The following is a 25,761-nucleotide window of genomic DNA, read 5'->3' as shown; positions in this document are numbered from 1 at the left end:
AAATTTCAAATGCCAGGGCATTGACAACATGGAAGCAAGTGGAAGTTTATTGATCACATGACGGATAAAATGGCACAAAGGCGCCAAATTACTCACCGTAAAACTGTGTAACTGCATGGGGTGGGGAGAGGGTAGGGGAATGAGGAGGCTGTCGAGGCTTGGGCTGAGAAGCAGCAAGCAATATTCACACCACACAAGTGCCTGGCAATGAACATCTCCAACAAGAGGAAGCCTTACCACCTCCCCTTCACATTCAATGACATTACTATCACTGAATCTACCAGGTCAACATCCTTATGGGGAGGTGGGTGGTGGCATCACCATTGACTAGAAACTAAATTGGAACAACTACGTAAATTCTGTGGCTACCAGAGAAGGTTGAACATTGAATATTCTGCAATAAGTGGCTCACTGCCTGGCTTCCTAAATCTTGTCCACCATCTGCAACGCACAAATCAGGAGTGTGATAGAATACTCTCCACTTGCCTGGATGATTGCAGCTCCAACAACACTCAAGAAGCTCGGCACCATCCAGGACAAAGCAGCCCGCTTGATCACCTTTTGATCATCATAAAGATTCACTCCCTCCCCCACTGGCACACCCTAGCATCAGTTGTGTACCATCCACAAGATGCACTGCAGCAATGCACCAAGGCTTCTTTGACAGAACCTTCCAAACACCCAGCCTCTGGAAGGACAAGGGCAGAAGCTGCATGGGAACACCACCACCTCCAATTCTTCTTCCAAGTCACATGCCAGCCTGGCTGGAAATATATCGCTGTTCCTTCATCAGCACTGGGTCAGAATTTTGGAGCTCCCTCGCTCGCAGCACATTGGCAGCACCTTCATCACATGGGCTGCAGCAGTTCAGGAACTACCACCTTCTCAAGTGCGACTAGGGATATGCAATAAATGCTGGCCTTGCCATAGACACCCATTTCCTGAGCTTTTTAAAAATTGTCCCTACTTCCAATTTCACTTTCTTGGATTCCACAACATTCAATGAGCTCAGTACAGCCCACACAAAACAATAAAATTGATCTTAAACAGTCAGTGAAATGAGCAGAAGCAATGTTGGACTTGCAACATCAACTTCAAATTTCAGTACAATTGTTTTTAAATATCAGAATATTCAATCTCAAGGACTTGGTTCTTGCTTAGCAACATTGGGGATTCATGGTCGTTCAAGGGAAGGGGAGGTGATTGGATGTTCACAGAAACTTAACACATTTGAACTGTACAGTGTGCTGCATTAACAGAAACATTACACAGCCTGAATCCACACCCAGTGTAATGTTTCAGTTCTCCTCCCCTCCCCCCACAGCTCCAATCTGCTCTTTTAGTTGCATTACATCACCTCCTTGATTTGACAATTACATCACATCACGAATGAAGCAAAGCACAGGTGCAGGTCAATGCCCTTGCTCCGAAAGCTAGCAATAAATCATTTGGCTGTTGGGTCAGGGTACATTCTGAGGCTGAAAATCAGCTTGGCTCCTTAATTGGAAAGCTTTGCTGCTCCCACATAATACACGGATGACTGAATTGGCCAGACAGCAGCCTATTAAATTATATCCTGGTGTTCAGCTAACCTGGAGGTGGTAACCTGATAGGTTACAAATTAAAGGAGTTTGTTGCTTTTTCTTTTCAGCTAGACGTCCACTGTTTTCAGCAGTGTTCCTCAGTTGGGGGCTTGGGATCGAGTGCTACGCAAGTATAAATAGTCAGCAGCAAGTTGTAAACATTCAATGTTTGTTTAATTAATTCTGAATTTAAACAGCTTTGGGCAGATATGGGTGCAGAAACAGGATCAACTGCACCAGCCAGATTAAAAGCTCAATATTGTAAAGCAGAATGGAACAACTGGCTCAAAAACATCACAACAAAACAACACTACAGTCACAGACCAGCCTTGGTCTGCCCTTCTCATCAGTATCAGAATTCACACCAATATACATTATCAAATCAGAGCTCACAGTTTTAAGCTATGATTAATGTTTTGTTTGTCACTAACTGGATTTATTTTAAAGTGATAACGCCTTGTTGGGGGAAATGATTCCAAATGTCTCATATCTTTAGGGCATATTCTTCACATGAGTATTGAGAGTGATTGTTGGCAAGATATTCCATTATTGGGTGACATCACAACCAAAGCCAATAACAGGCTGTCCATGCAAAATGTGGGATAACGAATACAGTGACTACTCTTCAAAAACTACTGCATTTGCTGTGAAGTGTTAGGGTATCCTGAGGTTATGAAAGTATTATATAAGCATCAATCTTCCCTTTTAAGGATGCAAAATGTGGAGAGTGCCCTCCCACCCCACCCCCCGCTTAATATAGGGGTGCTGAGGCCAAATGTATCACCCCCTACATTATCTTCAGGTCAGTTAACTCTGCACATGATACAGAAGTTTATATGGAAAAACATGACCACACGAACGTTATCTGACCTTGATGCTTATCCACCGGTACCTGAATAATGATGCCTGATGTTTCAGCTAGTTCAACTCTTCAAATGTAGGAAGGATGCAAACTAAATCTATTGAAGAAGAAAAACTAAATTGTAACAAGCCTTGCTGTTTGAATAGTGTTTTATTATATGAATAACATATATTGTGTATTATCCTGCAAAAATATGGATGGGTATGCATAAATTTCTTAAATACAGGCTTATGCCCCAGTTCACTTCTACAAAGAAAATTTTACAAAAATGCATTTAACTAACATGATCAGCAGGTTAGAAGGCTTTAATCTTAGCTCACAAGTGATCCTGGAAAATGGGATACTGCATAGTGAATCTCAGCACTTGACAAATAGCAAACAGTCTTTCCAATTTCTGTACCTAGTGACTGTAAATTTAAAACAAATTAACACCAAGTGGGCAGCACACACATTAAGACCCTCAATAAATGTGCATTCTTCAGGTAGCCTAAAATTGAATGCAATCCAATTGCAGAGTTGCAAAAAAAAAACCACAAACATTTTAAATAATTAAATAATTGGCTAAAGAACAAGAGGGATGATGAGAATTGTTTTTATGCAGAGTGTTGTTGAGACCTGCAATGCACAGCCTGAAAGGCTAATGGAAGCAGATTCAAGAGAAACTTTCAAAAAGGAATTGGACTTATACTGGGAGAGACGGCATTTGCAGGGCTGCGGAGAAAGAGCAGGGAAGCGGGATGAATTAGTATCTTTTTCATTGAGCCAGCACCAGTATGATGGGCCAAATGACCTTCTTCTGTGTAGTATGAAACCATGATTCTATGATTTTTATACTAACCAAAGAAAAATATGTAACTCAGGCACTTATTTCGCTGTGGAGTGCTGTTGGCATTGAATGGTTATGTGGACTGGCTATTTAAAACTGTCAAAAAATGAGCAGTGTTATGAGATGTTACAATAAGTTGATGAGACGCTACCTAAATCAAGTATCACTTTGTGTTAAGTAACTTGAAACTTGCTTCATAAGCTTGCATGCTGCTGGGCAGGGGGTGGGGGTGCACCTTAACAATAGAACTTGGTTTTAGCTGGTTCAAAGCCTTCTGGCTGCTCTGAGCCAGAAGGATGACATCATGCTGCAGTAGGCCCCATCTATGTCTATCACTCTCAGGAGAACAGTGTGCTTCTTTACCTCTCTCACTCAACAGTTCAACCACTTGTTATGTTCCATCAGACAAAGCTTCCCAGTTGTAGATCTTCCACCCCCTACCCTTCACCCCTTAACATCCCAACACTTGTCCAGTTCTTTGACATCAGTCCAGGAGATGTGTTGCCATGGAACTGTTCCAATAAATCATTTCATCTGGAGCAAGTTTTGGCTCGATTAGATAGCAAGCCTTTGGGATGCTAATACCATTCCTGAGGCATGACATCAGTCGATCTGTGCTGTACCAGAATATGCCCTGGAGAGGCAGATACAAGGATCACAGGCCTGTGCTGATTTACACTGCGTGTGGGATATTTAAGGTTCAACATTCACATTCAGAAAAAAAAGAACTCTTTTCTTGCCCTTTGTTCCCATCAGCAAAAATACAAAGACGGAATGTGTGATCATTATTGCTTAAACATGGCATTAGTCAGAGAACACCGAGTGTCCTCTGCAGGGTGTGCACAGTCATTACATAATTCAAAAAGCATTCTCTCTCAGCTGTCACACTGTACATTATGGGCAGGATCACGTTAACTCCGATGAGCTGGATTCCTTGTTAAAACATTTCTTATTTCTCCATTAACCCTTCACTCGCTGAGACCATCCATCTGCTTTGCCAAGTGTGTTATCTGCTCATTCCTGCCTGCGAATTGCAGTTACGATAAATAAGGATGCCTCAGGCTGTAAACAGTTGGGGACAAGGGTCTGGAGCTCTTGCCTTGTATAGCTCAGTGGTACAGGGCTCCCTGCCCACCGCAAGCCGACCTTCCAATCTCCTCCCAGTGATCCCAACACAAGATCACTGACCATTAAAGCCCTCACCTCAAGGTAGTCTCCCTCCTTCACCAATGCCGCTTTCTACAACCGATATCACACAGGTTCCAGCAGCAGGGACTCATAAAGCTAACATATGGTGCAAAAAAATACAGGCGCTGCAATATATACCGGCTCTCGCTTCTGTATTGCAACTTAACCTGACAAGTTTGCATACTGTTTAAAATACAAAAATAAACGCTTCGTATACACACCTCGGATTTCCCTTCCCTCTTTTATCCGTCTCACTCTGATCTTCAGCTTCATCTCCGTTTCGTACATCTTCAAAGCAGCGATTAGGGTTTTTAATGTCAAAAGAATAAAAAAATAATCCGGTGCGGAGGGGGCGGGGAGGCGAGGTGTGGGGGGAACGGCGACCAAAATCTAGTCCGTTATTGCAGGAGGTCTCAGCGGATCTTCGGATGTGAGAGCGTGTGTGTGTGTGTGTCTCTCTCCTGTGTGTCTGTGCTGTGCTGCCCTCCTCCTTTGTGACTGCAGACTGCCGGCTGTACTGAAGCAGGCTACAATACAACACACAGATCTGACAGCCTTCCCAACCCATGAGTGAGGCGTGTGGAGCTCGGTACTCCTGAGTCACCGCGTAAATATGCGACTACCTTTCAGCCTCAGCCTGCAGGCAATGTGTCTTCGAAAAGTGATATAATTTTTTTTTGCTTGTTGGGGGGGGGTGGGTTACACGCGGTCGGAAGGAAAAGGTGCAGTTTCTGTGAGACTCCAGTTAAGATTTCCTGTTGGGGTGATCCCGTGCCAATTCACCCCCACCCCCCCAACCCCCGCTTTCATTTCAACTTTTCAGCATATTTGGCAGTCAGATAATCGCTCTTTTCCTTTCTGCAATTTGCAAAATTTTCCATAGCTAAATAATGAGTTTTTTTTAAAATCTTGTTTACTACGAGCTGCAGTGACTACCATTCTTTCACGCAAACAGCGGGATGATCTGCAGCATTTAACAGCATAAGGCAGGCGAGCAGTGCAACACATGCAGACTGCTGTTAAATGTGGGGCATTATGCATTGTGTCCCAGGAATGAAAGGGACACACAGCAGAAGGACACTTGTTAAACACTTTAACGCTTCAAGTGGTGCGAGGCGGTGCCCCCCGCTCAGTACAAAAGAGGAGCAGTTTCACTTCAATGACCCTTAACCCTTTGTACTTGTGTGGAGTTTATAGAGCAGGTCTGTGCGCTCTTTTTGCACTACAGGGAGCATCCAGTGTCTGTCTGTTAGCGAAGCTGCGATTTAAATCTGGGCTTCGCTATCATGCTAAGGTCAGTTTTGAACTACCAAGTGGTTAGTACCAGGACCTGCCCCTTTGTTGCCTTTAGGGGCTCTGATGAAGCGGAGATCCGCTCACGGGTCCCTAGGACAGCAGCACTCAGACTCACTGCAAGCCCCAATATGTAAGCACAAGCTGTCCGACCTGCACTATCGTCAGTTTAATAATAGTTTAACTTGGAGATATCTCGCTCATATAAGCAAACTATTTCTAGCAAAAATTATAAGCCCCCGGATAAAGAAGGCGTTTATAATGTTGCTATAATTAGCAGGCAGGAGGAAATAAATCGGAAGGAAGGCATTCAATTCATTGATATAACTTCTCTCACCATCTCAGGATGCCTCAAAATGTTTTACAACTTTCCAAGTGGAGTCACTGTTGTAACACAGGAAAGGGTAAATGAGGTCCCAATGGCTCTCAGTATCTCTGACCATTCACTTAATTTCCAACTTTTCCCACTGGTTAAATCCCCAACTCCCGTTGCCGTGGGATCTGCCACACAGCCGATCCCAGGAGCTCCGGGTGCAGCACAGAACTTTGCACCTGTAGTTGCTTGGGAGCCACAGTACAAATTTTCTCTTCTGTCTGCCCACCTGAACTGCTCGTTTAACTGCAGGGCCTGGAATCAACCAGGCAGCCAATATATACTGTATTTGGAAAGCCCAGGCATGCCAATCTCCTGGCCAGTGGGATTGGGGCCTATTTGCGGATTCAGACCTGCTTGGCCTGGAGCCCTGAACAAAAGTGAGAATCAAGGCAAGAAAGAGACCTCTTTGTAAAGGGAGCTGATATGCCCTTTGAAAACTGCTGCCAGTGCCGGGGCTGCCTGTGTAAAGATGAACAGTTGTGAACGCTGCCTTCTCCCCCTGCCACCGATATGGCGGACACCCAAGAGGATGTCACAAGCACATGTCTGGATTATTCAGAATAAGGAGCCTCCACCTACCCCAGATACTCAGTGGTGAAGATGCCCAGTGATCCTCAAATTTCTGAACACAATTATTTCAGTTGTGCTGTCCTGAAGTCCTACATAATGGACATTAGTAATACTATTTCCAAAATGTTGGAAAGTTTTCATCCAGATCCCCAAAATTACATAGTCACTTTATTGAAATGTGTCTGTGTCAACAGAGAGAATTCCAATCACCGTGTGACTAATAGCGATTCATAGTTTTTGCCTTGTTCTTCCTTCAGAACAGACACTGTAAATGTTAAAAAGGCTCTGAAGAAGAGTCATACGGACTCTGTTTCTCTCCACAGATGCTGTCAGACCTGTTGAGTTTTTCTGTTTTTGTTACTGTAATTATTAACTTGGCTGTTGCAGGCTGAATTTATTGCATTCCTTTCCATCTAACTCCATTGAAAGGAATATTCCAGGCTGCACACTCAGTACCACAGAAAGCCCCCTGAAAAATGATTACTTTCTAAGGTGTGTCTCCTGTGTTTGCAGTGAATCCCATTGTTCATTCTTTTTGTTCAATTTGGCTCCCCCAAAATAGAAAATTGGCAAAAAAACAGAGGAGAGTTGAGGAGAGTATTTTTTTTAATGCAGTGAGTTGCACTGCCTGAAGGATGATGGAAGCTGATTCAATAGCAATTTTCAAAAGCGAATTGGATATATAGTTGCAAAGGCAAAATAAATGCTGGGCTATGAGTAAAGAATGGGAGAGTAGGACTAACTGAATAGTTTTTTTCAAAGAGCTGACACAGGCACAATGGACTGAATGGCCTCCTGTGTCATCACATTCTTGATTGTTGGATGATACACTCTCTGGTGATTTGAAGTTACCTGTCATCAATTAGAGTGTTAGTTTTATTAGAGTGTGCTAATATTAATTTGGTTTCATGGATTTACTTTGATCTAGTGAAGCCAGTTATGGGAGCTCAGGAGAAGTCAAAATGCGAGCAGCCAACTTTTTGATCACTGATTCAAATGGAGTATTTCATGAACACAGTCATTGGGTTGATGAGGCAATTCAGGAAAATTCAGTGTCTGTTTTCTTTACAGAGGTATGAGATTCTGATCATTGTGCTAATATTCAACAACCACTGGGATTTCCATGTCACCAGTCAACATGTTGGCTCAGCCAATAGCAAAGCAGACATTCAACTCTGGGTGTGAAGCTGAGCCTCTGAGGCCAGAAAGATCAAAGGTTCAAACCCTAATTTCTCCTGCAGTATCTGGTTGCATAATGAGATAATGGTGGGACCTTTAGAGTTAGCATTCACTTGGACAAAGAGGAGTCAGGAATCAGTTAGGGTTCCTGCTCCACAACATTATCCATTAATTCCTGCTAGAAGGAAGTGTGCAGGTGCACACTGAGTCATGGTCAGGCTCAACTGTGATGCCCCAATAGTCAATTTGCCTGCTGATCCTGACTGCCAAGAATTTATGTGTGCATAATGGGCACTGGATAAATTAATCAGAGTACATTGAGTGCTTGTCAAACTTACTCTGCCAGTGAGGCTTTACTGGGTTCAGGGCAGGGGTGGGGAGGGGTAAAGGGGTGAGGGGTGGAGAAGAAAACTGAAAAGCAGACTAAAAATAGAATGTGTTTATTTAAAGCTCTCTTGTTTCATTGACCACCTGAAGTTGTTCATCTGCGTAGGAAACAATACCCAGGTGGTGTTAAAATGGTTGCATTTTAGGATAAGCTTGGCACTCCTCAAAATACTGTTTGCAAAGCAATAGCTTTCCCTGACACCCCACTCACCCCCTCCCACTTCCACAGAAGCCCCAGGAGTGTCATTTCCAATGTGACCACTACTAAACACATTTCCTTCCCAGACTAACTCACACATTTTATCAGCATTTCGTCACCTCCACTTGAAACACATATTGCCCTCAGAAGGAAATGTGTTCTTTTCTGCTTTTCATGTTTTGCAACCACCACAGACATCATCCTCATCATCATTTCCCTCCCCTTCTCCCAGAAAGCAAGATCCAGAAGTTAGCTGCGAGCCCAGCCAGCATTCCAGCATAGTTTCTCTCCACTTCCTTATAAATTTGCTCCTTGTCAAGATTTTTCAAAGCCTTTCCAGGCCTGCTGCAACGTAAGTGTTCTGGGACTTCAGCCAGTACCCTGTCCCAATCGCCCGCCCCAGTCTGGGTGGGAACATTCATTGACGACATTTCGGGATTTTTTTTTCTTTCCTTGCATTTTTGTGAGAGCGCTGGCTGGCCAAATTTAGAATCGTGTCGAAAGGGAAAAAACTCAGTCATCGTCTTGGAAATGTGTACTTATAATGTGGTGACCTCATGGTTATGCAAGAACCCAGTTAATCGCTAGGAGATAAAAATGCTAAAATGGGTCACTGCAGCAGCTGAAGACTGTTTAAGGTTAGCCCAGCAAAGTTGTTAAAATGAAGCTTATCCGACAGCATTTAACAGCGGCTTAATTAAAATGTTTAATATGTTTCTGTTTAAATTTTTACTTTTTAACTTTGGGAGCTATAAAGACGACCCCCCCGTCCCCCCCCCCCACCTCCCAAGCCCCCTTTCCCCCACCCTCTCCTCACAACCTGCTTCAGCTGTGGGAGATGGATCCTGCCTTGTGCACTGGGCCTATTTTGATGCAGCAATAAGATTGATTCAAGTGTTACCAAACAAGAAATAGCAAAATACGTACAGCATTAGGACACCAGAAATACAAAGAAAGAACTTGCATTTATACAACACCATTCACGACCCTTTGAAATGTAGTTACTGTTGGAATGTAGGAAATGTGGCAGCCAATTTGTACACAGCAAGATTCCACAAGAAACCGTGATTATGGCCAGATGATGTTTTTTAGTAATATTGGTTGAGTAATAAATATAGGCCAGGACACCGAGGGGAACTGCACCCACCCACCCACCCCCCCACCTCCCCGCTCTACTTCAAATCATCCGGTGGGATTTTATTTACATCCATGTGGAGGGCAGATGGAACCTCGCTTTAATATCTCATCTGACAGATGTACTTCTGACTGTGCAGCACCTCCTCAGTACTGCACAGGATTGTCAAGATGGACCTGAACTCAGACATTCTGAGTGTATTACCACTGAGTGAAAGGAAACTTAGTCCAAACTAAAGAAAGCTCAATATAAGCAGAAATAGTCCCCACAATAGCAAAGGAAATCTTCCCAATTAAATGATAATGTTGTAATCAGTGTCTGTAAAACATGTGATGACCACGGTTTGTGAACCCGCCTGAACTGGAATGGATGAAGCTCTCAGCTTCCTAAAATTCTCTAGGCCTTACATTAACAGGAAAGATAGTTTTGATGGGACAAGCAGCTTGGCTGCACATTCATTCTTCCTTAAAGTAGAAGGATTAGGGATGTCAGGATCTGATCCACTCTCACAGTATCTGTCAACATAGAACAGCAAACAAAATACTGTAGATACTGGAACTCTGAAAATCAGCTTCTCAGAAGAACAGTGAACTAGTGAGAGCTTCATGGGATCAGTGTACAAGTGAGAACTGGGCTCAAAGTAAAAAGGAGAGGTGGGCTTAGTGCACAAGTGAGAGCTGGGGTCAGTATACCAGTGAGAGCTGAGCTCAGTGTACCAGTGAGAGCTGGGGTCAGTGTACCAGTGAGAGCTGGGGTCAGTGTACCAGTGAGAGCTGGGGTCAGTGTACCAGTGAGAGCTGGGGTCAGTATACCACTGAGAGCTAGGGTCAGTGTACCAGTGAGAACTGGGGTCAGTGTACCAGTGAGAGCTGGAGTCAGTGTAATAGTGAGAGCTGAGATCAGTGTACCAGTGAGAGTTGGGATCAAAGTACCAGAGAGAGCTGAGCTCAGTATGCCAGCCAGGGTCGGAATCAGTGTACCAGTGAGACCTGGGGTTAATATACCAGTGTACCACTGTGATCAATGTACCAATAACAGCTGGGATCTGTGTACTGGTGAGAGCTGGGGTCAGAGTACCAGTGTACTATGGTGGCCAGTCTACCACTGTGATCAGTATGCCAGAGTCTCACAATGGTCAGTGTACCACTGTGGTCAGTGTATCATTGTAGTCAGTGCACCACTGTGGTCAGTATACCAGTGTATCATTGTCGTCAGTGTACCACTGTGGTCAGTGCACCACTGTGGTCAGTGTGCTTTGTGACATTACAATATTTTGGATTGTGACACAAGCATTCTCTTGCATGGGACCAACTCTCAGTCAATTTCTTTTAATCCAGTACAGGGAGGGGAAAGATTTCTTGCTTTGAAGATACTATTGGAACTGTTGTGTGGCTCCACTCTCCTGTAGATTTGTTTGAGGAGATCAATTCAGAAATTACAAATCTGGTATGAGCACACATTTTAGGTCAACTTCCCCAAAATCAATGCATTTTTCTGTATTTGTATTCCACTGCCCTCCATGGTTCCTATTGTGTCCCACAATAGAACTCTGAGTCCAGCATTCTTATGTTACAACAGTGCTTATATTCCAAAAGTACTTCATTGGCTGTCAAGCTCTTTGACACTATATAAATGCAAGTTTTCTTTTTACATCTGTGGTATTTATAGAATTCAGTCATGTTTCCATCTGACCTTTATTAACCCAGAATCTGCAAGAATAAGTTTCATCTTTCCATAATCCGCCTAGCTTTGGGCAAAGCAACGTTGTTTCTGGCCCAGGTCAATGAGAGATTGATTCAGTCCTGCCATTAATGCCTCCAGCATTGTCAGTGTGAGGAACAGAAATGCTTTGAGTGGAGTTCAGGTGATCAGGCCTCATTTCCCAAACACGGTGATGGATGTCATGAAGGTCAGAACTTCGAGGTTTCTGCCTCAACATTTCAACTGAGAGGCCATTATTAAAATTAGCAACCAGAATGAAGCTGATGGTCGGACTGGTATTGTCTTCTCTCGAGTGACAACTGGGAGGATGTCTTTGGCTCCATGCCCTCCGGCTCCATACATCACAAGCAATGATTCATTGCTTTTTCGCTGATGAATCACAGTGTACTCTTCCTGTAAATGAACTGTGTGACTAGTGTCACCTGTGTTTGGACTATAACTAGAGTGACCTATTGGGGATATGTAGCCAAACATAATAGTGGAATTATTTTTACATGGCGACCGAATAATGATCTAGCAACACTGTTTTGCATCCTTTCTGGGGGGTGGTTTTCATTGCAAATTCTTCAAAGACCTTAATTAGTCAGCAATAAAGGTGAGATTACATGGATGGGATGTGGGGGGCAGTGCGGCGATGGGGGAGGTGGTTGGTCAGTGTTGAAGAAAGAGAGGGGAATCCACACCTTAACCCTAATCCATACCAGCTGGCATGGGCTTTGGCTCAGGTGTACCATTTTCACCTCTGAGTCAGAAAGTCATGGGTTTGCGATCCGCCTGAGAGACTTAAGCTTGCAATCCAGTGTAGCACTTGGGGAGTGTTACACTGAAGGAGGTGAAAAATTACGTTTTGCTGCAACCTAATTTTCTCTCTATTTAGATCCACACCTCGCTTTTCCTGAAGCTGGCGTTTAATGCCAAGGTACAGCCCCCGAGATGCCATATGAGTGATCACAGCATTTCAATTTTCCACACCATTTACAAAGTGAACACGCCCTGTTATTCAGTTGGATGATTCTTGACTGTCGGTCCAATATTTGCATTTCTCAACTTCAAATTTCAGGAATTAATTCATGAAATGTTCAGAGGAAATGTAAAAAAGGCAACAGAATACCCACGATAATTTTTTTGCCAGGTTGCTTGTAGCATTAATTTTCAATTCCTAGAGTTCAAGGCAATGCTGGAGTATTAGTGACCTGAGCTGGCCTTAAAATGAGAGGGAACAGCTTTGCCTTATTGCGATGTAACAAGTTGAATTTGTGCAGCCGGAATAGGTAGAGCTTCAGCTCATAAAAGAGTAATGTCATCCCAGACAAAAGTTCACTGCCATGGTGATACCATGTGGCTGCCAGCATCAAAGTGAATGAATATGAACATTTATGAGACAGAGGCTGGAGGAATTAAAAAAAAAATCACCATATGCTACGACATCCTACTTTAGATAATTAATTTGCCTGTTAAGGAGCATGGCCAACTCTTGAGATATCAGATTAACTTGTAATTCAGCTTTGTTCAGTTGGTAGCACTGTTATTCCAGTCAGGAGTTGTGGATTCAAGGTGGACCAGAGAGTTCAGCACATATGCTGACACTTCAGTATAATACTGAAGGAGTGCTGCATTGTTGAAGGTATCATTTTTGGATAAGATGTTAAACCATCACCACATCTGCTTAAGGAAGCGATGTGAAAGAGCCAATAAACAGAATTTAATGGAGGCTACAGGGGTGTCAACTAACGGGTGGAGAGCTGGCAAGAGCCCTGCATTGCCCCTTTTAGGGAAGACACAGAGCCATTCAAGTACTTAACTGGACAGCAGCAGGCCTTCCCTAGAATCAAGGGCCACTGGGGTGGCAGTCCTACCCACCGAGAGCTGCCGGCCAATCAGGTGCTGGTGGCTCTATTGAATGGCAGGGCCACTGGGGAGGGAGTGGCTGCTGCCGGTATGACACCCACCCAAAACCTAGTATTGCTGCTGGATCCCAGATAGAGGTGGGTGATTGTGGAAGGGCAGTCGCAGGGTCCGGGTCACTGGGGAGGGGGGAACAGTAGGTCAGCAGCAAGGGCAGGGGATGGCTCTCAGAGCCACGCTCCTTCCCAATGATGGGTCCTTAGGTCAAGCATGAGTGCCTGTGAATGAGGGACTCCCCCCCAAGACTCCTCAAGCAACTATGCACGGGTTTGCTTTTCATGCTCTCTGCGTGTTGAGCCCCACGTCTGCTGCTGGATGAATACCAATGGGGTTGGGACTAGGCCCTTAAATAGTCATTAACTGTCCACTTAAAGACCTCAACTGGCAGTGGGATAGGAAGGCCTTCCCACCACAGACTTAATGGGGTGGAGGCAAGAAGATGACAGAGTTCCCACCCACTACCCTCCCTCCTGATTAAATGCCCCTTGCTCCCACCAAATTCGCCACAGGTGAGGGCATCAAATTCCACCCAAAGGAATATTTAGAAGTGAGATGGGAGTTCTCCCAGTGGTCTGACCATCATTTATCCTTCAACCAATACCAAAAACAGATGAATTGTGCATTCATCTCATTAGCTTTTTGTGGGATCTTGCCTTTTCTTTCATACAATTGCAGGATATTGGCAACTTTGGAAAGACTGGCTTTTAGAATCTGTTTCTAGTTGCCCTATTCAGCTGAGTGGCTTGCTCAGAGGGCAGTTAAGATTCAACCACATTGCTGTGGAGTCACAGATAGGCCAGGCCACAGAAAGAGAGCAGGTTTCCTTCCCTAAAACATATTCATGAACCGGCAGGGCTTTTATGACAATCAGACAGCTTCATGGACACTTCTACCAGCTCTTCATTTCCAGATTTTTTTGAATTGAATTCAAATTCTCAAACTGCCATGGTGGCAACTGAACTAGTATTCTCTGGAATATTAGTACAGCCTCCACTATTCTGCCATGTCGTCTACAAAACAACACTTAAAACAAGTATTTACTGGTTTGTGAAGCACATCCTGAGGATATAATAAATTTCCAAAACAAAGCAGGTTTTCATTTTCAAATGCAGCATGCTTAAATTGAGTCCTGGGTGCATGCTATATCTAGCCTTAATCTCCAGCACAAAAAGAACCCCTTTAAGAGGAATAATACCAGAAAATAAAATCAATTGCCTGATCTGACCTGTCGCCACATGCAAGCCCATGGCATGTTTGGCGTAGACAGTGGCTCCAGACCAATTCGGTCTGTCTGTAGGGAGAAAATAGGGTGAACAAGCCACAGACTAACAGAATAGCAATCACTGCACAAAGTCTGCATTTTTTGGTGTTATTTTTCCACAGCAGAATCTTATAGCTGATCACAGGTTCTGCAGGCAGAATGAACTGCCAGCCAGCCTTTTGCAGATTCTGTTTCTCTCACCTTTATGTAACTGATCTTCTAAGATATAATGACATCCTATTCCACACTACTTCTTCCATCCACTAGCCGCCAGCACTGTGGCCCTTGGCTAAGACCCTTTGCGTCAATCCACACAAGAGATGAAAATGCATTAATTTGCACCCTTGGATTAAAAAAGACTTTATCTTTTAAAAAAGAAAGAACAATGTTTGTACAGATCTTTTTTTTAAGTCAATGCATTCTATGTGGAATGAAACAGTTAATACCTCATGTCAGTCCTGCATAACAGGAAGTAAATTAATGTTTCCTTCTCATTTAAAGAAAAGTCACATTCACAAAAACAGAACACCAAAAGATGAGAACAACTTATTGGGATAGTGTAAATCTGCCAAAAAAGCCTTATGAAACAGTCTCTCAAAGAGAGGAAATGAGGCTTGCAAGGCGTTCCTAAAATGGCCAGGGGTAACCAGGAGGCCAGTGACCAATTCTGCCTTCTTGCAGTTACTGTCCTTGTAATGGAACCGCCCTGCATTGCTGACTGTTCCTGGCACCCTTCACTGCTCTGTAGTCTGCTAGTCCAATGTGAATGTTAGCTACTTCCTGTCGTGCACTTCTGTAGAGGGTCAGGCAGCATCAACAATCTCCTCATCCCGTTTCTTATACGTCAATGCAAGCCGCCATGGCTAGGCAGCCCCACAAAACTTTAGATGGTATCAGATTGTAAAACAATTCACCTCCTCTCAATGCAACCAATGATTGGATTTCAAGAAAGGCTAACAACTTCTCAGAAGTGAATTAACTCACACACCAAAAATAACTCCAAAAGGACTTAACACCCTGAAAAACAGAATTCAGCAAACTTATTTCCCACTGTTCTGACCACAAATATAATTTTCAGATTGAAACAGCAAATGCTTTCAATATTTACTGGACAAACAGAGCAATATGAATAGAAAGACTTTTTATTCTTTTAACTCTAAATAACCTAAATAATCCAGTTGGAGTCCTTGACTTCTTCATGATAATTAAATGTATTACTGCTTTTAAAAAGGAAGCATTACCTCAAATAGAACACATCCACTCTTAAACTCACTTCAATTTTGCTTTTCAAACTTGTAAACCCAATAAGATTTTATGAGGTGACCTTGTTCATTGTTGTGACTTGTGCCAATCGTATGCATCCAAAATAGTTAAAATCCAGGGAGAGTTGGAACTGAGGAATGCTGAAGGCCTGAAGGCACCGATGTGGAAGCAATGCTCTTCAGGAAAGGGGACGTTGCAGCCAAAACTGATCCTAAGCACAACTTACACTTTGTAGTGAGAGTCACTGAATCAGTGATCAGGAGCAAGAACTTCAGCTAAGTTTCTCCTCCTGTATAAGAGCTGCAGAAAGCAGTTGTAGTGACCTTTGGCTTAATTTTCACTTGCCGGTGGGGTGGGGGGCAAGATTGGCATGGGTGTGCTTTGAAAACAGCACCCTTGGTTGGCATGTCAGGGTCCCAATGCCTCCTGTATGTGCAACTGTTTTCAAAGTGAGGGCAAGACGAGTGGAGCCGGGAACCTACTCGCCTCCAAATAACTGCAGTTAAGCTCCTTGAGAAGCTTGCTAATGGCCTGGGGAGGGTCAGAAGGCGATTTTCAAATCGCAGATTGGCAAACCCAAACAGCCTGGTGCACATTAGTGCACAGTTGTAAGGTGCATTGCGGGGAACCATCAAGTCATGTTAATGCTGAAGAAATCTTATTTGGCAAAAGAGATAATACTGTCACAGCAACTGCAGGACCTTTTCATTTACTGTTGTCCACTTCTCTGCACAGCAAGGCTGCTGACCTTCTGATCTCCTGCCTCCCCCTTTCTGCAAGGTAGCAGCAAGACCAATCAGGGCTGCCATCTGCCTTTGAGGATTGTACCCAGGAGTCAATTCTCACCGCCTATCAGTACTCAGTGCCACTAATCGGGCACCGAGATCACCTCCAGACTAGTTAGGTGATCTGCATCTGAAGATAGCATCGTGTTAGCATCACAGATGCAGCATAGGCCAAGGCCTGGAAATGATCTGGGCATCTGCTTCCCAGCCCCAGATATTGAACATTAAGCCCCTTATTTTGTAATCCCCTCAGCGATTTACTAACACAACATGGGATTGAATTCAGGACTTTCCTGGTCTCTGAGCCTCAGTACCACACTGTGCAATGTGAATTGTTAAAAATAAACTCCAGTGCTGGCTCACAAATTAGTACAATCACTGTGGTCCTCTCATATGTGGTCCACTCATACAGAAATGACAGTTATTCCTATTTTTTCTTAGCAGGAAAATATTTTAACTCCCTATACCACCCAGGCACTGAGTGACAAATCTATAGGTATACACAATAATTACAAAGAAAACGAACTCCTGCTGGCCTGGTTTACAGTGACTGGGTTTATTTTAACAGTGTCTATGAAACACAAACTCTAAAAAGAACATGATTCTATTACTTGCAATAGGAACACAGGCTGAAATAATTAAACTTTAAAGGGCCACTACCTTCATGGAGAAAGTTTTAGGCAAACCTTTTTTGTTTGTTTGACATAACTATGTTGAAATGCGTTAAGGCAGCTGTGAGTGACATTATCATGCCCAAAATAATACATGGCTCTTTGCGTTCAAAGTTATAAAAGGTTTTGATGCGGTAAGTAAGAATAAACTGTTTCCACCATCAGGAAAGTCAATAAGCAGGAGACACAGATTTAGGACAATTGGCAGAAGAGCCAGAAGGAAGTGGGGAGAATTTTTTTTTTTACCCAGCTAGTTGTTTTGATCTGGAAAAAAAAAAACTGCCTGAAATGGTGGTGGAAACAGATTTAATAGTAACTTTCAAAAAGGAATTGGGAATGTGGTTGTGAAAGGTTCATCTCCTGATTCCCCAAAGTCTGTCCACCATCTACAAGGCACAAGTCAGGAGTGTGATGGAATCATATCCACTTGCCTGAATGAGTGCAGATCCAACAACACATGTTGCATGTTCCAATAATGTCCACCTGAGAAGGCAGATGGGGTCTCATTTTAACATCTTATCTGGAAGATGGAACCTCCAACCATACAACACTCCCCCTGTACTGCACTGAACTGTCAACTTGAATTATGTGGTAGGTTTTCAGAGTAGGCCTTGAACATATGTTCTTTTGATTCAGAGCCAAGAGTGCTGCCACTAAACTGCGCTGACAAAAATACCCAGGATGTGCATACCTTCCTGATTCTAACAAAAGGCATCATTAATTTACCAGTCAATCCTATGTACAGCATTCTAATAGGTCAAATTCCTTCTTAATAACTAATTCCTTTCTGTTTTACAGAATTGCAGTACACCAAACCGCTTAACATTCATTATTATTGTATAGACTTCCAGTACACCAAACTCCTCCCCAATTACTCTCATCGTGTAGAAGACTAAAACACTAAATTCAATCACCCAATCACTTGAATAGTATAGAAATCTAATACACCAACCTCCTTTCCAGTTACTTGTACACTCAATGTGGAGAATTCAATACACTAAACTCCTTCCTACTCACTCCTATTGTTTAGACTCCTAATATACTAAATTCAATTCTAATCTCTCTCATTGAAGACATGAAGGAAAATATATATCTATATCTACGTCACCTTGGCTACATTATAAAATTATTATTTTTCTTTCAAAATGGACAAATAGCTGGACTGATAAAATGGCCACTGCTGACCAGATGATGATAGCTCTGGAAGTTTCTGAGCTGTTTAAAAGCGGACAATGGCTAACACATCAAACCCCTGGAGTGTAACACTCCTTGCATTGTATAAACAATTCAGCCAAGCCAATACAAAGGCCACTGGAGTTTAGAAGAGTGAGGGGTGATTTGATTGAAGTAAACAAGATCCTGAACGGCCTTGACAAGGTGGACGTTGAAAGGATATTTCCTCTTGTGGGTGAGTCCAGGACTAGGGGGCACTGTATTAAAATTAGGGTTCGCCCTTTTAGGACAGAGATGAGGAGAAATTTTTTCTCAGAGGATTGTGCAACTTTGGAATTCTCTGCCTCTGAAGCTGGTGGAGGCAGGGTCATTGAATATTTTTAAGGTAGAGGTAGATAGATTCTTGTTAGGCAAGGGAATCAAAGGTTATTGGGGTTAGATGGGAATGTGGAAATTGAAACACAAGACTATCAGCCATGATCTTATTAAATGGCGGAGCATGCTTGAGAAGCCGAATGGTCTACTCCTGTTCCAATTTCTTATGTTCTTTTGTTCTTAGACAAAACGTCTGCACCAGCCAGCCATGGACAAAGACAGAGCTATTTGTGATTCCGCATCTCCAACATTGTGCTAATTGTTCCACAGTTACCTGCTCAAAACACAATGGCTTTTAACCAGGGGAGCCTTGTTAGCTGAATAGCTTGCCCCAAAATCACCTGTCACATGACTGAGACTTGAGCTGTTTGAATTGTGTTAATTATACAGCTTTCGGATTCCATCTTCAGTATGCTGTTTAACATCCGACAAGCAGGCCATACAAAAGCAAGCTCTGGCCAGTTTGGACAACTAGCTCCATCTAACCTGGCTCAAATGGGAAGATTTTGTACAATTGCCTCCAGAACCAGTTCAATCTCTGTGTGCCTACTTCATCTTGGGACATCAACACCATCAGAAAAGCAAATCTTACACAACCAGTCTTCAGCCAACCGAATTCAACAAATGAATTCCTCATTGGACTTTGATTCTGGACTCATGTAAAATCATATTTCTTATATGTATCATGGTCTTTGCTGTGAACCCCTTTCTTTCCCTTATCTCTCCTTTATTGTACGAATGCAAAAAGGGGCGGACATTGAGAAACGCCTTTCCTGCGTTGCATGCGTGCATGTGTGCGTCCGCGTGTGTGTGTATAAACCAGCCTCTTACTTTAGCTTATCTTGAGTTTGTTGTGGGGTTATTAATAGACGATTGGATCACTCCAAACCGAAGGGTTGGGGAACATCCACCACCACTTATAAAAGGGGGAAATAAAAAAAAATACACCTTTCTGTTTATGGACAGGTAGTGAGTGGAGAAATCAAGGCTGTTCTAAATTAAACCCCTCCTGTCTGTAACACACAGGAGAGAAATTTAATGTACCAACCTCCTTTCCAATTATCTGTACACTCATTGTGAGAGAGAACTCAATACACCAAACTCCTTCCCAATCACTCCTATTGTATAGACTCCCAATATACTAAATTCATTTCCAATCTCTCTCGTTGTGTAGAATTCAACAGACTAAACTCCTTCCGTATCACTATACTAGTAAGGAATTACAATACATCAAACTTCTTTCCCATTACAGTCATTGTATAGAATTCCAGTGCACCAAATCAATGCCCACTAAGTCACATTATATTGAACTGCACAGGACTGAACTGCTTCCCATTCAATTCTGTTATGTCAAAGTTCTGATCTAAAAATAACACCTAAACATAAAACATGAGACACTATTTAACATGGTACCTGATTATCTGGGTTTTAATGCTCAGCTGACTAAATATAGTTGACCTATGAATGCCACTTCTATCCCGGAGACAGCAATGCTCTTTAGACGTCTAGTCACTTCTGTATAAAATACAGGTTTTAGTCGAGTGGTTTTGTTGAATTGAATTGTTGAATGAAGAACTAAATGCCTGTGGTACAAACTAGTTATTTTTATCTAGAGTTCACACAAGCCTCAGTCCAAGTATAATCCTGATCCATGTGTAACAATTCTTGGCAGAATACTTCAGTGTTTATCAGGATTCAGCTGTAACAATAAAATAAGGGAAAACACTCACAGAAGATAAACCAGGCATCTTATCAAAGAGAGCAATCAAAAGGCAGGAGGTTAAGATCTCTGGAATCTGGTTGCTGCCCATGAGACTAATTACATACTGTCCTCATCTGGTCTCTGAAAGCAAAACCTCATCTTAGGAGTCACTGGTAGTTCACCATTAAAAGGCAGTTCGACCGAGTTGTTAAACACATAATGTGCCTTCTGAATTAACCCTGTGAGCACTGACTGCCTAATCGCTTTTCCAGGCAACTTTTTAAAAATAGAAAGAACTTGCCTTTATACTGCACCTTTCACCACCTCAGGAATCCCCAGAGTCTTTTACAGCCAATTAAGTATTTTTGAAGTGCAGTCACTGTTGTAATGGAGGAAAGGCAGTAACAAATTGTGTACAGCAAGGTTCCATAACAGAAATATGATAATGACATGGTAATCTGTTTCAGTAATGTTGGTTGAGGGATAAATATTGACCTGGACAGTGGGAGAACTCCCTTTCTTTAAAGGATTGTATGTCCACCTGAGAGGGCCTAGATTTTGAACTGCAGACTCTGGAGTGGGGCTTAAAACCAGAACCTTCGGATGTGGAGGTGAGTGTGTTACCAACTGAGTCACATCCTAAGATCCTGAAAGATGCTTTAAACAGGCATCTAACCTGTTTGAAGTGCAAAAACTTGATGCTTTATTTTCTCTTCCTTTTTTTTACCAATGCCACTGACCATGCTGGATGTACAGTTCAATGGATTTTGGGTGCCCTTTGTTATCTCAGTCGTCCTTTGTTACCTCAGATCAGGTTTTATTCTTCATATATTAGACTAAGCCCCACATGGGTGTGGATAAGATTGGGGTTTAACTGTGATATCTTCCAATACTGAACAGCCCACCGATGCTCACTGTCCATAGTCAGCCTTGCACCAGAATGAGTCAGTGTTTGCAGAAGAGGAAGGGAGCAAGGGTCAGCCTTGGCTCAGTGGTAACATTCTCATTGCTGGCATCAAAGAAGGATTGTCAGCTCTGGTTGAATGTACTCCTGGAAGGGTCATCACATGACCTGTTGCCTCCAACTGCCCCACTCACAACTGGTCAGCTGGCATGTCTATGGTGCCTTCCTACACCAATCAGAAAATGAATCAACTCTACAATATACAATTGGATATTTCTTCATTGTAAGTTAAGGGCCTCTATTCCCCATTTCAAATATTTTCATAACTGATAAACAAAAGTGCTTCAAGAAATTAAAAATCAACTTCTTTTTTATTGTCCCTATGATTTTTTTCCAACAGTGTTCCGACAATCCGTTTTTAATTCCTGGAGACTCCAGGACAATCCTGGAGGATTGGCAATCCTAGTCAGAAGGTCATAGGTTCAAGGTCCAGCCCAAGGTCTTGAGCACATCATCCAGTTTGACAGCCAGTGCAGTACTGAGGGATGTCTGAACTATCGGAGGTGCTCCCTTTCAGATGAGACGTTAAATCAGCACTATTTTGAAGAAAGGTGTCTTGGCCAATGCTTCTCCCTCAACCAACGTCTAAAACAGATTATCTGCTCATATCTTATTGCTTACTTGGGACCTTGCTGTGTACAAGATTGGCTGCTGCACTTTTACATTATAATTTCAAAATACTTAATTAGCTATAAAGCGCTTTGGGACATCCTGAGGATATGAAAGGGTGCTATTTAAATACAAGTTTTGTTTTCTAAACAAAGGTGGGATAAAAAAACTTAAAAGCTCAATTTTACTGGCGTTGTATATTGACTCACGGAAGCTGGTTTAAAGGCTCATATGGATGCCTTAGAGATAGACTTGCCAACCAACCAGGATTGTCAGGAACTTCCAGGAATTCATGTTCAATCTCCTGAACAATATTGTGAGTAACACAGGGTGGCATTAAATAGTGGCATTAAGAAAAAACCTCCAGAAATATGTTCTAACCCTGCTTGGAGACAAGAGCTGCCATATTCTTAGGAAACAAGTTAGCTATTTCCCTTCACCACATCCACCACCCCCAAACCAACACCACCACCATCCCCCATCTGCCCTCCCCGTAACTCGGTAACTGCACACTGTCTAGGAATGAATCTGATGGAGATTAAAATCTGAAGTGTTAGAATCACTGTAACAATTATGGCAACACAGAAACCCTGGGATAAGACACAACGGATAGGAAAAAGATTCACACTGGGGAATCATGGTGTTGCAGTGTGTTATCAGACTGGCCTCTCCCTTCAGTGAGGTAGGTATAAATCCCTAGCAGGATGGAAGGCTCCTTTCTATGCTGCCTGCAAGGTTTCTATTCAGGGATAAGTTTGTACAGTCTCAACCCAGTGGGTACAACTCCACAATGCAAACATCCAGCAATACGTTCCACTTGATAATCTCACTCAGTAAGCTGGCTGACCTACGAGTAACAGTATCACACTGATACAGAAGGCGGTGTTAAGCTTTACCTTTAGATTAAGTTAGGTGGTTGCGGTGAGAGGAGCTTTATTCTGCTGCTGGTTGCCCTATACCTCATTTGATAGTGCTTGCTGGCAGGCACCAAAAGTATCCATGAGTCAGCATTGAAAACCTTCACCTTGACATGGGTCTGTCTTTGCTTATGTTTCAGGAACCGGCAGAGAGCTAATGGGTCAGTTTACAGTTTGAACTTGGTTCCAGTCTAGAACACATGAAATTGAAGGCCAATAGAAGCCTGACAACATCTCTCTCTTTATCCTGTTAGCTTAAAAATGAAGTCATTAACACACACACATTTGGTCAGTGGGCATAAGTGTGCACTGACTGGGAAACTACACACTAGTATGTATTCACTGGGGCACTGCACAGAAATTGTACTCACTGGGACACTGCACATCAATGTGTATTCACTGGGACTCTAGGCATTTATATGTACTCACTGGGGCACTGGACATGAATATGTACACACTACGATACTGGACTGAACATGTACTCATTGGAATAACATAGAAAATGCGGGAAAAATTCAGCAGGTCTGACAGCATTTGTGGAGAGAGATACAGAGTTAACGTTTCTAGACTGTATGAATCTTCTTCAGAGCTAAAGCGAAGTAGAAATGTGATGGATTTTATACTGTTTAAGAGGGGGTGGAGCAGGTGGAGCAAAAGAGAGGGTCAGGGAATGGTGGGAGCTCAGGAGAGATTTGACAAAGATGTCCATGGACATGGGACAAAGGGAGTGTTAATGGTAGTGTTAAAGGCTAAAGAAGATGCCGATAGTGGCATAAAGGTAAGATAGCAGAATGTATTAATAGCACAACATCTGTGAAAGCACAACATAAAAACAAGTGACAGATGGCCCTGTGTGTGTGGGGGAGCGGGTGGACAGGTGTTGGGGAAAAAGAATAAAAACATAAACAAATAAAAAAGTTTTAAAATGGGACTAAAAAAGAGGTAAAGATGGAAGAGAGAGTTCATGGTCTGAAATTGTTGAACTCAATGTTAAATCTGGAAGGCTGTAAAGTGCCTAGTCGGAAGATGAAGTGCTGTTCCTCCAATTTGCGTTGGGCTTCACTGGAACATTGCAGCAGGCCAAGGACAAAAAGGTGAGCATGGGAGCAGGATGGGGTGTTGAAAAGGCAAGTGACAGGAAAGTCTGGGTCACCCTTGTGGACTAAGCAAAGGCGTTCCACAAAGCGGTTGCCCAGTCTGCTGAAAGGAATGTTTGGGGCCTTGGCCGGTGAGGAGGGAAGAGGCAAAGAGGCATCTTCTGTGATTGCATGGGAAGGTGCTGTGGGAAAGGGATGAGGAGTTCGAATTGATGGAGGAGCGGACCAGGATGTCATGGAGGGAATGGTCCCTATGGAATGCTGATGGGGGGGAGGTGAGGGGAAGATGGTGGTAACATCATGCTGGAGTTCGCAGAAATGGTGGAGGATGATCCTTTGAATGCAGAGGCTGGTGGGTTGAAAAATGAATATAAGAGGGAGCCTATCATGATTTTGGAAGGGAGGGCAAGGGGTGAGGGCAGAGGTTACAGGGCGAGTCAGATGAAGTTGAGGGCCCCGTCAACACAGTGGAGGGAATCCTTTGGTTAAGGAAAAGGGAAGACATGTCAGAAGTGCCGTTTTGGAAGGTAGCATCAGTGGAACAGATGCGATGGAGGCAAAGGAACTGGGAGAATGGGATGGAGTCCTTACAGGAAGCAGGATGTGAGGAGCTGTCGTCGAGATAGCTGTGGGAGTTGGTGGGCTTGTAATGAATATTGGTGGACAGTCTATCGCCAGAAATAGAGACAGAGAGGTCAAGGAAGGGAGGGGAAATGTCAGAGATGGAGCATATGAAGGTTTTAAGGGGGTGGAAATTGGAAGCCAAATTGATAAATTTTTCCAGGTCCAGGCGAGAGCGTGAAATGGCACCAATACAATCATCAATGAACCAAAAAAAGAGTTGTGGGAGGGAGCCTGAGTAAGACTGGAGCAAGGAGTGTTCCACATACCCCGCAAAAGGACAGGCATAACTGCGGTTATCCATAGCCACACCTTTTATCTGGAAGAAGTGAGGCAAGTTAAAGTAGAAATGGTTCAGTGAGAGAACAAGTTCAGCCAGACGGGGGAGAGTGGTGGTGGATAGTGATTGTTCGGGCCTCTGTTCGAGGAAGAAGTGGAAAGCCCTCAGACCATCCTGGTGGGGGATGGAGGGGTAGAGTGATTGGACGTCCATGGTGAAGAGGAGCGGTTAGGGCCAGGAAACTGGAAATTGTTAATATGTTGTAGGGCATCAGAGGAATTGCGAATGTAAGTGGGAAGAGACTGGACAAGGTAAGAGGGAACGGAGTCAAGATAGGAAGAAATGAGTTCCGTGGGACAGGAACAGGCTCACACGATGAGTTTGCCAGGACAGTCCTGTTTGTGGATTTTAGGGAGGAGGTAGAAGCGGACTGTCTGTGCTTGGGAGACTATGAGCTCGGAAGCTGTGGAGGGAAGATCTCTGGAGGAGATGAGGTCAGTGATGGTCCTGGAAACAATGGCTTGATGCTTGGTGGTGGGGTCATGGTCCAGGGGGGAGGTAGGAGAAAGTGTCTGAGAGCTGGTGCTCAGCCTTTGCGAGGTAGAAGTCAGTACGTCAGACAACAGCAGCATCACCCTTGTTGGCAGGTTTGATAACAAAGTCAGGATCGGACCTGAGGGAACAGAGTGCAGCAAGTTCAGAAGGATACAGGTTGGAATGGGTGAGAGGAGCAGAGAAATTAAGATGGCCAATGTTACGCTGACAGTTCTCAATGAAAAGATCAAGAGCAGGTAAGAGGCACTGGAACACCGAACATT

At 43.4% G+C, this 25,761-nt stretch overlaps 1 protein-coding gene across 3 annotated transcripts in view; it reads right to left on the bottom strand.

Annotated features, from left to right (window-relative positions):
• Positions 1 to 25,761, bottom strand: part of LOC121282995 (dual specificity protein phosphatase 8-like) — a 206,339-nt gene that overhangs the window by 15,422 nt on the left and 165,156 nt on the right. The window contains exon 1 of one of the 3 annotated variants that reach the window (XM_041196883.1): positions 4,681 to 5,135. The exons of the other annotated variants lie outside the window; for them this stretch is intronic. Coding sequence (XP_041052817.1) covers positions 4,681 to 4,747 — 67 coding nt within the window. The 5' untranslated portion in view covers positions 4,748 to 5,135. Of the gene's footprint in view, positions 1 to 4,680; positions 5,136 to 25,761 lie in introns of those variants that run through there. 3 annotated transcript variants of the gene reach the window in all.

Source organism: Carcharodon carcharias, chromosome 10, assembly GCF_017639515.1.
Source record: "Carcharodon carcharias isolate sCarCar2 chromosome 10, sCarCar2.pri, whole genome shotgun sequence".
Classification (NCBI taxonomy): Eukaryota; Metazoa; Chordata; class Chondrichthyes; order Lamniformes; family Lamnidae; genus Carcharodon; species Carcharodon carcharias.
Note: the sequence above shows the minus strand (reverse complement) of the source record. Positions and strands in the feature narration are given on the sequence as shown.